The 16710-nt window shown below is 46.0% G+C and overlaps 1 protein-coding gene across 3 annotated transcripts in view; it reads right to left on the reverse strand.

The window, feature by feature from the left end:
• The window catches only part of MMP24 (matrix metallopeptidase 24), a 46694-nt gene extending 32652 nt beyond the window's left edge, over nucleotides 1–14042 (reverse strand). For 2 of the 3 annotated variants that reach the window (XM_054845313.1, XM_054845315.1), the window contains exons 1-3: nucleotides 13189–14042; nucleotides 3828–3944; nucleotides 2618–2922 (exon numbers count right to left, since the gene is read on the reverse strand). In XM_054845313.1, the coding sequence (XP_054701288.1) occupies nucleotides 2618–2922; nucleotides 3828–3944; nucleotides 13189–13811 (1045 nt within the window). In that variant the 5' untranslated portion in view covers nucleotides 13812–14042. Of the gene's footprint in view, nucleotides 1–2617; nucleotides 2923–3827; nucleotides 3945–10998; nucleotides 11148–13188 lie in introns of all 3 variants that reach the window. The other variant, XM_054845314.1, reaches the window with a different exon arrangement.
• Nucleotides 14043–16710: the final 2668 nt, after the last annotated feature.

The following is a 16710-nucleotide window of genomic DNA, read 5'->3' on the forward strand; positions in this document are numbered from 1 at the left end:
ATGGATGCTGAATGGCCAAAACAGTTCCTTTTTTGCATCTGAATAAATGAGAGCTTTGCTACCGATTTACTGGTAAGGTATTTTTATTCTTTCACTGAGAGACTTCTTCAGTTCCAGACTGAACAACCCCATTGCCTCAAAATACATAAGAACAAGCAAGATCATGTGTGAAGAAATACTTCCTGTTAAAAAGACAATATTGTCCTCGCTAACATATTCCTTCCAATGAAAAAAGGCAGTGAACCGATCACAGTACAGGAAACCTCTGACCAAGAAGAAACTCTTTAAGACCTGCTAACAGCGTTTCAAGTAAAACACATCATAGGTGAGAACCTGGAGCTAGCGAGAGCTCCAATGATAAGAATTAGTGAAACAGAAGGAAGAACCCTCCTAAAAAGACCTGGATCATCCAGCGAGGAGACAGGCCATTTTCACATTTGCATACCAAGGCTAAGAACACAGGCAAAACCAAATTCCTTGCATTTAACACTCTTATCTATAATGCTCTGACTATAGGCTTACCCCCATCATCCTCAACACTATCATCAGTGTTTCCCCCAGGTGGAGCAGATGAATATGGCCCCACCATTCTCAACATCCTTGCTGGTGACTTTTTTTAAAAGAGTTTTTTTTAAATGAGTTTTCAAGTAACTGTGCTGCCCAGTCTATTTGATAACAAATACACAAATTACATTTATCCTCTGGAATGGAAATCTCAACTCTTCTATCAATTTTCACACTCGGGAGTGCACACCAGCCCCTCAAATACCAATTACATGCACTTTCAGGACATGTCTCATGACAATCACTCAGCACGCCAAAGAAATACATGTTTTCAAAAGAGCCACATGGATACTGCATAAGAAATAGCTTTTATAAAAAGGCGACCCTCTACTCATTGTATACATTGCTTTCAAACACCATCCTGAAAACTATACAAAAAAAACCCTCCAAAAAGTGATAAACTGTTAGAACATCCTACCAGTGGAAAATTTTCCCCAGAGCCATCCCTGCCAGTCTTGAAGCTGCCTCCCAACCTTGCTAAGCTTATCCTCAGAAGGAAGCTTATACATGGGCTTACCTGGGAAGTCACATCCATTACACAAGCCACCCTCACACTCAACACTAGTAGAGATCAAGTAACTACTAAAACCAGACTGAACTCACACAGACCGCTGATACAGCACAAACACACCGAACTCCTGCAAAAGCAGCTCTCACAAGGTAATCTATCACTCAGTCTCTGATTGTCAATCCTCATCCTCAAGGGAAACCTATAAATTGCCCTCCACAACCCCAGGAATAAAAATTCATAACATTTCAAGATAGCAAGACTGTACTTCTCTGCCACACCATAACCTCCCACACTCTTCATACTATCCCCCCACCACATACCACCGGCTAAAACCTCTCTCCTTCTCTGCCTACGTCTAATCTAGTAACTTAAGCACGCCAGGAAACATTACCTCTCTTTCCCTGAGAAGACAAGTATCATATAATTTCTGCTTTCCTACAAATTAGCATTCCCACATTGAACTTGCCAACTCCATTTCTTTTCAAAGATGATCTGACAGATACCTACTCAAAACTCTGAGGGATTTTCTCAATTTGCATTCCATTCTGAAAGAAGGCTGTCACTTTTAGGTCAGGCGTGAAGGTGGCTTGCATGACTGAAAGCTTTTTCTCCTTTTCAAACTACACTGTTTGGTCTAATGGTAGACATTTACCTCTGCATATGTCCTTAGACACCAAGCCACAACAATGCTACTATGTTTTTATACAGTTTAAAAATCAAGCCATATTTACATTCCAAGTAAACTTCTAATCCTTATAAAATGTTTCAAAGTGTGATTTTTGAATCCCTGAAGGTTTAAAGACATATTGTCCTTCCCAAATCACTAAGACTGGAAATTGGAGTGATATTTTGAGGCCACTGTAAAATTCTGGGTTTCCAACTTAAATTTTTTACAAGTCATCACTATCCTAAATCAAAGGTTTGAAAATAGATCAGAAAGTGCTCATTGCCATTAGAGAGTAAGATAAAGCCAGAAAGACACAGAAACTCTTCACTGCTTAATATCACAAACCCAGTTGTCCTAATCATCAGTCTTCCTTAACAAATGAGCCAGCCCCAACCTCTGATGGGAGGAATTATGACCACACTTAGACTGTGGGAAAACAAACATGGATCAAAATGACTTGACATTCACATGTCTTCACTCTCTCAACTTTCTATTCACCATTACAACTAACTCTAATTGCCCTTGGTAAGTATTCCATGAAATACAGAGTTTACATTTCAACACTCTCTTGTTCACCTTTTCCCTCCCGGACGTTTCTGTAGCAACAATGGTCCAAAACTTGAGAGATGTAACAAGCCAGCAGACACGCTTCTGTTCCCTCCTCAGCATTCACACATGTACACAGGGACACGCAGAGTCACAAACTCACTAATTAAATTATTTACCCATTTAACATAGAATACATGGTTTAGAAAACATTTGAACCATTGTATGGGAGGCAAAAGCTCCACTAACCAAATGCTTTCTACTTGAAAGCCTGTCAATGTGTCTACATTCAACTTCTCCTTGTTTTGAAAAAAGACCTGCGGTCTTACCATCATGATTAGAATTTCCCAGGGTCCATGGCTCATCTGAATCGAAGTGAGTATCTCCTCCTATTCCTGGTCCAGGAAAGTAAGCGTGAGCTAGGAATCCACCTTCTCCATCAAACGGAGAACTGTCTCCATGGAAACCAGAAGCAAAAAATATCATAATATCTGCCTCCTTTCTATCATTTTTAATTTCATGGTAAGGGACCTCTTCGAAGGTAAGCGGCGTCACTCTCTGCCAAACATCAAATGCCTGACGAATGGCTCTCCTCGTATCAATCTCTCCAACCTTGGGGGTATAGTTGTGCACACTGTATCAATGAGAAAGAAGGGTTCTTTAAATTTGCAGAATGTATTTGAGACTTCTTCTTATAATTCCAATACATAGCATCTACGCAGTTACTATTTCCAAAGGATCTTTATTTTTTGCAGACACTACTTTGTTCATGCAAAGTTTTGCTGTTACAAACAAAACTACAGCCCTGATCTGAAGCCTACATTTATTAATAAGAATCTTTCCAATACTTCAGTTGATCTTGCATCGCTTCCTAAAAACCTGGCAACCTTTAAAATCCTGGTGTAGACAGCTAAGTAACTTAGTTAAAAAACGTAAATTACGTAAGATTTTGTCTGAAATTATCATGCTAAAATGGAATCCAGTGTATGAAAAAACCTGACTACTAAAATTCTTTTTCAGAAACAAACCTTTCAGTAAGCTGTACAACCTTACTTATAAAGAAGCTTACTTAGAGAAGCTAAATCTGGACAAAAGCAAGAGTTCTACTACATGAGCAAGAGTAAAACCTCTGCAAAAATAAATATTCAGTAAAATGTTGCAAATCAGTAGAGGGAGAAAGCCTTTACATGATGTTCCTTCTGCTTTAATGGTTTGTTAAAGAAGACACATGATCTAAGGGCTAGAGCTTTAGCTAAGGGAACAGAAAGGGGCTTACTAGGATTTTCCTGCCAAAATTACACAACTGATGGCTGGGATTTAGTTGTCTTTACTGATCAGTTATTTTCTAATTGAGAACAGACTCTTCAGTTACTCCAGTGCTCTGAAAGTATTGCCATCCACCATGTTCCGAGAATGAAAGCCTCAACTAGGCATTACAGGAAAAATCCAGTTTTTAAAAGTACTTACAAAATTTTCATACCAAACAAGTACAGAACACTTTTTTTCCCCAAACAAAGAGGGGCAGTGAGGGGGCTATACCTGTAGGTTATATGCTTCTGCCTCCACTTTTGTCCAGTTAGTGCATACCGCTTTTTCCTCCGGCTATGGCGTAGGTGGGGATGATCTGGAACTCCACATCGAGGCTTCTTCATCCACCTAGAAGGGAAGGAAAGAAAAAGCAAGCTAACAAAGAGTTTGGAAAAGAGATTCAACAGGATTTGGGGTTACTGGAAGACCTGTGAGGGCTGGCCAATGCAGACACCAAGAAGGGCTCAGTCTTCCCTTTCTCAGGTTTACCCTCTTTGCAGAGAGCTGTACACCCCACCTCTGCTGGCAATCCACATACCCCAGCACATCAAAAAGAATTCATTTTTCTTTTGGAAACATAGATACCAGCTCAGATAGCCCTTATGCTTGACAAGAACTTAATGATGATAATGCCACAAAAGAGACCCAGATCAAAATTGCATACACGTGTGCACTGGGATCAAACTCTCCTATCACCCACTCTATCCACTCTCCATTTGATAAAGTGCTCCTGTGCCAGTAAAAAACCCTCTCATTCATAACTCATTAGGTAAGATTGAACAAATGCAAACACGACCCTCCCAGATAATGACTAATGATGTAGAAAACTCTTGCCTCTACAGTCAGGTGAACTGGAAGAGCAAAAGATGCTGTCCCTTGCATGGGGATCCATGCACTTATCAGAGAGGTCAGGTCTCCTCGCCTACCTCCAATCTTTTGCTTATTTCTTGCACCAGCCTGAGGGTGGTCAAACACAGGCACAGGTTGCCCAGAGAAGTGGTAGAGTCTTCATCCTTGGAGGTATTCAAAACCCAAGTGGACATGGTCCTGGGCAACCTGCTCTAGCTGTCCCTGTTTGAGCAGGGGGTTGGAGTAGATGATCTCAAGAGGTCTCCCAATCTAAATGATTCTGTGACATGGAGAAATAGACTGTACCTCAGAGTACTATCCTGCTTGCTGGTGTGGGCACACTCCAGAGAAGTCAGAAGTAGCTTACAGAGGAACAAATCTGCCCATCACTGCATGCGGCAGCAAGGGAAAAAGGAGACAAGACAGAAACAGAGGAACTACAGGCACTGGTCTCCAAAAGTCCTAGCACAGCAACTTTCTGTCCCAGCCACATTCTTTGGGACTTTGCAGTGCAGCCCAGGACAGGAGACCAGAGCCCAGGAATAACGCAAGCAGTCTCTGGCCACACCTCACAAACACACTGGCACTGTCCTCAGCCTCCTGCTTGGGCTGCTGGGGGCATTGCCACTGGCATTCTTCAGGTATTTTATGCATTGGATTCACTTAGTCTGATGGCAAAGGCAAGTGTTCACTGTGACACGTCTTAAGAGCACACTGCGGGCATGAGAAGCAGAAACATGCCGCTGCCTGGTCACACACAAGAAAAGCATTGTAGCCAATCCTGGCAGATTTCTCACACAGGACACCAAATTCTCTCCCCTCTCCTCAGCAGGGTTTCCCCCACATCCCTGGCCATCTGGGGGACAACTTTTGGCCTCCAAATGCAGACATTCCTCCATCAACCGCAGCCAGCCAATGGCAAGTAGCCCAAATGTGCCCACATGCCTAAACAATGTACATCTTATCTATCAAAAATATTAGCCCCACACCTTCAGGAAGGGAGTGTCTTCCCATCACCAGGAGATGGTTTATAAGACTTCTTTCCAGGACACCTTTTAAATAAAAAACAAATAGACACTTTGCCTTGCACAGCCTCACAAGAACATTCTTTCACAACACACATACCTGCTCCCAGTTCAGGCGGTTGACCTTTCCTTAGTCCACTTCCTATACGTAAAAACTACAGGTGCTTACAAATATCAGCGCAGTCATCTGTCATCTTCTCCTCACCATGAACAGAGCAAATGAGAGTTTTTATACATATTGTACTGTACCTGACAAGAACCCAAGCTGTGCATATAAAGCTAGCACAGATCTTCCCCACTTACATTACCTTACATGTATCAGTATGGTATGTCTTTCAGAAATCATAGCAACCTGTGGAAATCAGATCTGTCTTGCCCACACAACTGCTGCTACCTTCAAAGAAAAGTACATCTAAGATTTGCTTTTAGAAAAGCCCTATTAATTCAATCTCAATACCGTGTGTTTTTCCAAGTGTCCTTTATTTGTGTTCTTTTGCATTGCTTCTACCACTTTGCTAGAGAGATGTTAGCCTTACTGTAGCCTGTATTCTAGATATTTCCTGAATATTTAAAAAAAAATTTCCAGTCCTATGATATGGTATAGAGTTTTTAGCATAACCTTACACAAACCATAGTGTGAATTAGGTTTTCATGTCTTGAGCTTCATGAGAACTCCAGTACTCTGAATATCACTATCATCAGGCCCTGATTACAGTCAGAAAATGACCTTCTGTTTTATCTTTACTAGTATCATCTAGAAGACAAAAAGCTAACAGGGGAGTGCTACCAAACCAACATTGATGCGTAGGACAAGTCACCAGGACTTTCCAGGACAGCTCGCTATGCTGACACACTAGCAGTACATCACCAAGTCCCTCACACCTCAACATCTCTTTCCTGTATGAACAGCAGCTGCCCCTTCCCAACACCTGCCCTATGCCGAGCAGGCTGCAGGAAATCAGCCCCCCCCAATTAGTCCTGTGCTATCAAAGCCAATCAGAACTGCGCAGAGACCCGACCAAAAGTTAATTCCTTCAAAGATAAACTCCCTGTGCCAGCTCCATCACAATGCATGGACACAGGGCAGGGCACGGGGCTGTTCCAGAGGCAAGCTGCAATACCGGCACCCTGGGCGTTAAGGGCTTCCTGAGACAAAGCTTCCAAGGCATCAGCATGTGCAGAGCTGCCGACAGACTTATGCTACGCAAGGGCTGCCCAGCTCCTCTTTCAACCCTATTATACTGAGGCCAGTCTGAACCCCCATATTCTACCACGGTTTGTTCCAGAGCTCAGCTACACGCTATCTCAAACAGACCTAGTAAAAAGCCCAACTACCTGGTTAGAGCTAGGCAGTACCCAAGTTCTCAACAGCCTGCGCTAATGTCGAGCTGAGAACGTTCATCTGGATCAGTTCCCTGATTCAACTTACTTCCCAGACGTACGGGCCCCGGTCTAATCATGTGGGCCAGAGTACAAGTCCAGCCATCTCTTCTCTTCTCAGCAGGGCAAATATATGGCAAAACAATCACAAAGTTGTAGCTTGCTGCCATTGGTTGTCTTTAGCTCAGCTTTTTGACAGCCATTCTCTACTGAGCAGTTTGGATAACCCTTTCTGTGTTCCAGGGGATTTATAAAAACTCATCCCATCAGAAACAAGAACAAAAGACAAGCAGGATTCAGATACTTATGGTTGCTCCCCTCTCCTTTTTTCCTTTTTTAAATGGGGGCACCAATAATACTGGATCATCAAAATTTATACTTGGCACTGTTTATGCATGGACTACTGCGCTCCTCCAGCTGCTTGGTGTGCAGAAAACTTTCCAAAAGCAGTGACATCCAGCTCTTGTCCAGATACAGCTGCTTTCCCCAGTTTTGTGGAGGGCTTGGAACCCAGACTCTCCTAAATAGAGCAAGCTGGCACTCTCAATTGTCTACGATTGAGCTGGTGGGAGTAGTATCTTTAAACAGCTGTGTCGTGCATCCCAAGGTAAGGGACCTACACCACAGGCTCAAGACAAAGCATAAGACACAAGACACTTCCAACACAAGTAAGACTATTTCTTGGTTTCCTCCAAGGCCATGTGATCAATTACAACAATCACAACAGTCACCACTTCTGTTAGGTGCTAGCGTGCCTTCTCTCCCAGCATGCTCCCAGGACTATACCCTTGCCTAGCTGCTGCACAAAATCACAATTCAACCCACTAGTTGCAGGCAGACACGCAGTTTGCTGAGGCACTATCAATTGCAGGGTACGAGGAGACTGTTTTAAGTATTCTCCCCTGCTCTCCTTACAGGAAACTACATAAACTACATATTCTCAACCTGCTACCTCAAGACAGACCCTCTGCTGAACAGAGCCCCATCCCACCTTCCTTTCAGGTACCAGTAAGCAACACCAACGGTGGTGTTCCTTCCCACTTCCCACTCCCGCTGGCAGCGCCTACACAGTAGCTTTCACACACTTGGGTACCACTCTTGGAGGAAAGAACAAGGTCGGGATTTGGGGGCACGTGGTGAAGGAGATGAAAAACTTTAGGCTTCCATAATAAGCATAAACAGAATATGCAGAATTTTTTTGCCTAACAAAGAAACCATAGAAAACGGTAACTTTGCACTCTGACGGATTCTAAAGTTACTTTAAAAGGACAGAGCTTATGACACTGATAGAAGTGACAGAAAAATTCATAACTGCAATCTCGAAACTCATAATACAGACTGAAATAACAGCTTAGCAAATGCCTGAGTAACTCGGAGCTCTCAGAGTCAGCCTGCTTTGCCAAGTCTTCTCCTTCTGCTCAGCTTCCACAACCAGGTCTGAGGAAGTGACAGCCCAACAAGGAACAGCCAGACATGCTCCTCCAACTCAAAATACAGGCTCACTGGTAAAAGCAACTAGGACCTCTTTTTCCCATCATGTAATTTCTAGGTAGGTACTCCTGCTCCACACAGCCATATAACATATGGACCTGCTGACTCAGGACAGATGGAGATAGAACAACCAAACTGACTGTAAAGCACATCTGCATTTGGTTGCAGCTGAGGTTTCAAGCCTTTGGATACTCAAGTTTCAGAAGAGGGAACCATCTAGGGTTTTCACCCATCAGCCCCTGGGTGTTCATAGAATCATTTGGTTGGAAAAGACCTTTAAGATAAAGTCCAATCGTCAATCTAGCACTCCCAACTCCAATCACTAAACCATGTCCCCAAGCACCACATCTACGCATCTTTTAAATACCTCCAGGGATGGTGACTCCACTACTTCCCTGGACAGCCTGTTCCAATGCTTGATAACCCTTTTGGTGAAGACATTTTTCCTAATATCCAATCTAAACCTCCCCTGGCACAGCTTGAGGCCATTTCCTCTTGTCCTATTGCTTGTTATTTGGAGAACAGACCAGCACCCCCCTGGCTACACCCTCCTTTCAGGTAGCTGTAGAGAGCGATCAGGTCTCCCCTCAGCCTCCTCTTCTCTAGGCTAAACAACCCCAGTTCCCTCAGCCGTTCCTCATCAGACTTGGGCTCCAGACCCTTCACCACTTCGCTGCCCTTCTCTGGACACGCTCCAGCACCTCAATGTCCTTCTTGGAGTGAGGGACCCAAAACTGAACCCAGCACTCGAGGTGCGGCCTCACCAGTGCCCAGTACAGGGGGATGGTCCCTGCCCTGGTCCTGCTGGCCACACTATGTCTGATACAAGCCAGGATGCTGTTGGCCTTCTTGGCCACCTGGGCACACTGCTGGCTCATGTTCAGCTGGCTGTCGACCAACAGCCCCAGGTCCTTTTCCTCTGGGCAGCTTTCCAGCCACTCTTCCCCAAGCCTGTAGTGCTGCATGGGTTTGTTGTGAACCAAGTGCAGGACCTGGCACTGAGCCTTCTTGTACCTCATACAGTTGGCCTTGGCCCATCAATCCAGCCTGTCCAGATCCCTCCGTAGAGCCAGGACTGCTGAGAAATGACAGCAAGTGGTTTGGTTCATGCACCAATCAACCTCTGCCCATATATAAACTCAGTAAAACATGGGCAGCACCTTCCTTTCCTCCAGAAAAATACTTTTACTTACTAAAGCAGGGATTCCAACGTGCAGTTTGCTTCCTTCCTCTGTCACCCACAGGGCAGCAGAAGCAGCTCCCTAGATCTCCAAACCAGCACGCCAATATCATAGCCCCTTCTTCCCTAACCCCTTCCAACTGCAAGCTTCTATATACCAGCTGCACATACACAACCTTGCTCTCTGGGTCTGCTTCAGCATTCATCTTGGATGGAAAATCCCCACCTTTAAAGAGCATTTCATTTTCAACTCATTTAAAAAGCAAACAAACAGGATTTTCTCTGTCCCTCAATGAAGAAGGACAGGCTTTTCCTGTGAGCTAAAGGAAGGAATGTTACATTCACTGGAGAGGCACTTCCAGTCCAGGATGATCTCCTCCTGCCTAATTCACTAATTTCTTCTGTTTCTCCTTCTTGTAGTCTGGAAGGTATACAACCAAACCCCTTTGTTCTTCACACTATTTGGTTACTTTGCGCCCCCTTCTTTTGTGCTACTGTGTCCCTTTTGCCAGCAGAGTGCCATAACAGGAGAGATGAAGAACTAGGCAGAGCACACTCTAAAAGGGTCTGCTAGTGCAATAACAAAAGGTTAAGGGAAAACTTCCAGGCAGGACCTAAGCAAGTTTGATTATTTGTGCTTTTTTTTTTTATTTTGCTCACCATGAGATGCTTCTTTCCCCCAGAAAGCATTAGTAAGACCTTATGTACATTCTGCTTTAGTCAAAAGATGCTCCCCTAGTCCAGACCAACAGCAGACAGATTCAGCCAATACATGACATGGAGGCAATCAGATGACAGGAAGCCAGCAATAAACACCACTGCCACATCACACTTCACAGTATACACTGAAGAGCAGACTAAAGGCAACAGCCTTCAAAGAACAAGTCCCTCCAGCATAAGTGATTTAGACCAATGCTTCTGTGCTATCAAGACATCAGCCACAAACAACAAATAACACATGGTCGGCACACAGGACAGAACTTCTAATGTCCAACAAATGGCAACTATCAACAGCTAAGTAGTCTTGACTATCGTTGTCAGACTATAACAACTCACTTCAACTTGGAACTAGAGATCTCCACAAATAGCATCTATAGAGATCCACAACTAATTAAGAAATACATTAGAAGCCATTTCTGCAGCCAGATTTTCACCTAAATCCAGACAAGAGATGGAAATAAATGAAACACTGGATTTTCTCAGCTTTCAGAAGCTCACAGGATTCACACCTTTCCTGTGCACTGATCTATGTACAAAGAACAACATTTAGCAAGAGCTTCTCCTCACACTTGCAAACAGTACTGTTGGCAAAAAGAAAAGGTGGAATTGTCCACATGTTTTCATTAGGGACACCTATTCATAATCAAAACTTCTCCAAGTCAGTCACATCTATCCCTTTTGAAGACTTCTTGTAGCCCAGGTAACATGACAACGCGTTAAGAAAGGGAAAGACAAAATTAGCCTACGTTGATCTTACTCAATAGTTGTCTGGTCCAAAACTCCTGTTACTGGGATCCCATAAAATTGTTGCATAGTGGCAACTGCGGACTGCACAGCTTTTCCTGACTGCAAGGCAGACATCTGGCTGTCAGATGGAAGTAAGTAGCCATAAGTTTTTAACCAACCCTGAAAAAGAAACAAACAGATGGTAAGGTGCCATGGTAAGTTTTCAACTTAACAGATCAGAACATTTCCTCATAAGAAAAAGTGATGAACTAGCCAAAAAAATTCAACCATCTCTCTCTTTTTCTGTTAGGTTTGGTAATATCATCTGATCCCCAGGAAGGGCTGAAGATCCAGCTTAATATAACCTGTCCCGACAGGATGATGCTGACCTGCCCATTAAAAATGGCCATCATCCCTACTGAGTAACCGGGGCAGACTTATGTCTTAGGAGCACCAGAAATGCCAAAGAAGCTCTGTCCTTGTTCCAGAGACCTCCTGTACACCCCGTCACCTTGCCATCATGAGGTTTCTCAGTCCCTACAGCAGCACACTCCCAATAAGCCACTGCCCACCACCTACTGCTGCCTCTGGACCATCACTCCAAGCAAACACCTTAACAGGCCCAGGCGTTCCCACAAACAAAGGTTCGGCTTTACGCTTGCACTGAGCACAGGAGTATTTATTTAAAAACAAAACAAAAAACCAAACAAAAAAAACCCCCACTCACCAAAAATGCACACACACAAAGTTTGCAGGGATCCTGTTAGATGGACTTTTCTTCTACTAAGAGCAGATATCTAGTGAATTGTCAGAACAGGAAAACAGCCAACTCTCCTCAAGGAGCTTTGTCCCTTTTACCCGCCTCCCTCCCAAAATGCAGCCTTATAAAAACCCACGTGCCAAACTTGTCAAAATGCTAAGGACAGCATTTTCAAAAATACCCATTAATTCAGGATTATTTTTTTTCCTCCCTTCTCTTCCCCCCCCACTTTGATACCATAAGAAGAAGGACTATTAATTCATCATTAAGTGCAAATGCCAATAAAACCTGAATGAAGGTTTGCTTTCATAAACTTGTCACCATAACTTTTCATGCACACGCCTCCCAGTGTTTCTTTCGTCTGGCCAATACCCCAGTCCTCTGATTCAATACTTAGCCCAGAATTACTATGAGATCTGACATATATCCTGTAAGCTTCTTCCAGCCATGAGGACAATCCATTTGACCCACAGGACATGGTCCTCAACACACAAATGCTGATGAATCCTTTGCATGCGCTGCTCTCACATAGGCAGCCTGACACAGCAGTGGGAAAGGGGCCCAAGGAGGAGCACAACAGGGAGAACAACCCCCATTTCTTTGTAGCAACAAGAAGATACCAGAATCCATTTGAAACAGAGAAGGGCCTTGCTTCCAAAGCAGGAGGAAAAAGGTGTGAGTCAGTGTCTGGGCCAGGCGTGTTAAAGTTCACCAAGTAACTGGACATACAGAACTATTCAGCACAGATATCACCAATGGCTAAAGACAAAGCCAAGCTGCAAAACTGCTTGGAAACTGGACGTTTGCTACCACTGCCTTGACATCTAGCATTGGCCTCTGACAAACACAGCGTGCTGGAACACATGGACCTACAGTCTGACCAAAAAAAAAGCTGTCCTTGAGCAGCAAGGGCAGAGCACTCTAACCAAAACAGCTCTGACTGGGGCTACCGTCCTGTATCCCCTTTCCCTCCCGGCCAGAGTCGGACGCGGCAGCGGGTGATGGAAAGGGACACCACAAGATGCCCGCACCAAGAGAAGTTCCTCCCGGGAGGCTGATGTGATGCTCAAGAGCACACAGGAGGGGCACGGCTGCCTTCGCCTGCCGGTTCCCAACCTGCCCAGGCACAGGAGCTGCCAGCGACTGCGGCCGCACACCTGAGCCGTGCCCAGCCCAGCCCGGCAGCAGCAACCGAGACCGGCCGCTTCGGAGCGCGGCACGGCCAGGGCCTACCGGAGATGCAGGAAGGCTTCCAGCGGGCAGCAACGCCCAGGTGCGGCGACGAGGCTGGAGCCGGGCGCGGAGGAGCAGGGCAGGAGCTGCCCAGCTTCCCAGCCCGCCCCCAGGCCAACACAGCGCACAACCCGGCCCCCGGTATCCCCGTCCCAGCTATGGCACCACCGGCCTCGCCCCCCTCCGCGCCCCGCCCGGCCACGGCCCCCCTCCCGCTCCCAGACCTACCCGGCCAGTGCTGGTGTCGGCGGCGGCGCGGAGCAGCGCGCAGAGCAGCGGCAGCAGGGAGCCCGCTGCAGCCAGGCCCCGGCGCCGCCTCGGCGCCATGGCAGCGCGGCGGGGCTCCGGCCAGCGCTCCGGCCCAGCGGCGCGGGCTGCGGCTGCGCGGGGGAGCCGGAAGGGGAAGGCAGCCACAGCCGCACCGCCTCTTCTTCCGGCGGGCCGGGTAGGGGCTGCCCTGCTAAGGGTCGCGGCGCAGCCCCGGGGAGATGCGTCCGGCCCATGGCAGGGCCCTGGCTGTGCTTCCCCCGCGGGAAGGGCTCGGAGCCGGGCACCGGCAGCCCCGGGTCGCCGTTCCTCAGGGGTTTTGCCACGCACCCGCCTCTAGCTGCAGGCAGGGGAGAGCGCGGAGGGGTCGCAGCGGCCCCCGGCCCTGCTGCAGCCCTGCAGATGCAGGAGGGCCGAGGCCTTTCTCTGCGGGCCTCTTCTCTCACGACGGGGTTGTTTCCTGCTCTCAAGAGTCCCGCTCCATGCAAGGCTGCCTCGCGTTGTCTTTGGCTGTAGCCTGAAGATCTTCGCAGAGGTGTGTAGAAGCCCCCGGTGCAGGAGGCCAGCTGTATACAGCTCCTCATAACGAGCCTGAGAAGAGGAAAGGTGGGGCTGATGTAGGAGAAATAAGGGTGAAGATTGTGCAAAGTATATGCTACCTCAAGTATCCTTAACAGTATGTTCTGAAACAATAGTAACCAGGACAGGATCTCCCAACAGACTGAGGATTTAGAGCAACAGGACCCTTTCAAGTATTCTTTCCCCGTTGTATATAAAATATATCTAGCCTTGGAAGAGTATTAAGAAATAGTGTATCCTCCACTCACCTGTATTGATTTTAATACTAAAATGTACAACCCTTTGTGAATAATGAGCATGCTAATTAGAGAATCTCCCCAAATGTTTGAAACATGAAGTAAAACGCATATGTATGGTGAAGGCGGGTGAAAGGTGGTTAAGGAAGTTTAAGAACACCAATCAGCTACATCTAGTTATAAAAAAGGCACACTTGATGTACTCAGTGTGCTGGCTGGTGTTAGATGCCTGGCACCCTAGTCCGGCCAGAATTGAAATAAATATCTCAACTCTGTGTGTGACTGGCTCTTTGCACACTGGGTGAAGAACCCAGATTTTGGGACAACAGGGCTGACAGTTTGTTGGCCAGTGGTCCTGCCCTGAAGCTGTACCAGTCTGAAAGGAGGTGGCACGCTTCTGAGACATGCACCCAGGTGGAGGCATGGATTTCTGTGCTGCCTTAGAGACACCCAAGGTCTTTGTCAGCCTTCATTTCTCTCCTTCGTTTCACTTGGAATCAAAAATGATGCCTTGTGGTGGCAGATTGAAGGACAAGGAGGAGCCCAGCCTAATTTTGTTCAGAGGGTCTGAAAGAGCAGTTGGCAGCCTGCGCTTTCACATGTGCTTAATATTTTTATCAGGGATTTTGGACAGGGGAAGATGCTGTGCCACCAGGTGAATCTCATGCTTTTTCATTGGGTTAGCCATACCGCCACCAGAAGTTTGAACTCATATTGTCTGGGAAGGGAGTTGCGGAGCGCCGTGCCCACAGCTGGCACACAGGGCAGTTTGGCTGGCAAAGCTGAGCTGTGCAACAGGCATCAGCGCACCGGTGATGTGCTTGGAGCTGGAGCAGTCACAGTGCCTGGGACAGGAGGTGGTTCATCTGAAGCAAAGCTCCACTCACAAGCTGCTGTGGGACCAGCGATTCTGTATTCCTCGCCATCAAAACTCCACAGCAGATTTAATGGAACAATTCTCCTCTCTGGAAATTAGCAAAGCTATTTATAACATCCCTTCTTCCCAGGGCCTCAGTGCCTAACTCCTGTTCCTTTCCCACGTCACTTCCAGCAGCTAGTAGAGTCAGTGACCATAGGACACTAACTATTGTGTAACCTCAGTATCTTGTTCTCCTCAGTGTACCAAAACATCTTTCCTTTCTAACAGCCGAATTTGTTGTAAGTAGAGAATTTCTCATCTCTGTTAACAAGACTAATACTTGAACATAATGATCACAATCAAGTTTGGAAATTAAAAATAAAAAAAATGCATTGATTCTTTATATGTACACTGGCTAAAAATATTGCTCTATACTGTAAATATTAAGTGTAATATTTCTGTCTGAATGTTGCCTGGTAGCGTGGGTTTGAGTGGCATTGTGTATGGGTGAACCCACTGGCCTCTGCCATCCACTGACCTTCCTCACAACCCTTTGAAAACAAAGCCTTAATTAAGTATTTGCTCCTTGAACTTTCCTTAACAAGCATGGTTTAAAATCTTAAGACATCATACAAAATTTAAAAAAAAAATCCACCCCACAAGTTTTAAAGTGACGCCATAGTTGGCTAGAGATTCTTAGTTTTTCATAAATGGAAAAATTAGAAATGACTTGTATTTTTTTAATTTAGATGTGTCATCCTGGGCTGTAACAAATATTTAGGTTTCAAAGCTTAACAGTTTTTAAAAATAAAAAAAAAAATAAAAAACAACAAAAAATAATTGCCTAGAGAAGCTGTGGATGCTCCATCCCTGGAAGTGTTCAAGGCCAGGTTGGATGGGGCTTTGGACAACCTGGGCTGGTGGAGGGTGTCCCTGCCCATGGCAGGGGGTGGGACTGGATGGGCTGTGAGGTCCCTTCCCACCCAAACCAGTCTGGGATTCTGCGATTCTATGAATCCCAGGCCAGAAAGTGCTGCTGCTCCCCTGGAGAAGCAGTGAGGACATTGGGGTTTAGAGATGCCGGACAGGGATTTCATCTTTTTGTCAAAGCAACTTTATGGATGTGCTCTGCTGCATGAATGGCCAGTGCTGGACTTTTCCCTGCTGACTCAAGCTGACAGCAGCTCAGCTCGCATGCTGGTCAGGACAGCCTCTTAGTCCTGCCTGCAGATGCTGGAGGGCAACTCTGCTAGCAGAGCTCCCCCACCCTCCTCAATGCTGCGGATGCCAGGCCTCTTGTGTTTTGCCCAGGAGAGCTCAGGCTGCCATTTCTACTGAGGACACAGCTCAAGCTGCCATTTCTACCCCCCCAGCCTTGCTGTAGCAATCCTCCTCCCCTGCCTCTGCTACTTTGTTACACCATCCCATTCTCCATCACACCGCATCTCTTTGGAACTGGAGCAATTGTTGTGCTTTTTGCATACAATTTGAATAGAACAGAACAGAATAGAAATTTTCAGTTCGAAGGGACCTACATCAGTCATCTAGTCCAACTGCCTGACCACTTGAGGGCTGACCAAAAGTTAAAGCCTGTTATTAAGGGCATTGTCCAAATGCCTCTTAAATACTGACAGGCTTGGGACATTGACCACCTCTCTAGGAAGCCTGTTCCAGTGTTTGACCACCCTCTCAGTAAAGAAATGCTTCCTGATGTCCAGTCAGAACCTTCTCTGATGCAGTTTTGAACCATTCCCATGCATCCTGTCACTGGATACCAGGGAGAAGAGCTCAGCACCTCCCTCTCCACAT

This window comes from Grus americana, chromosome 17 (assembly GCF_028858705.1).
Source record: "Grus americana isolate bGruAme1 chromosome 17, bGruAme1.mat, whole genome shotgun sequence".
In the NCBI taxonomy this organism is placed as follows: Eukaryota; Metazoa; Chordata; class Aves; order Gruiformes; family Gruidae; genus Grus; species Grus americana.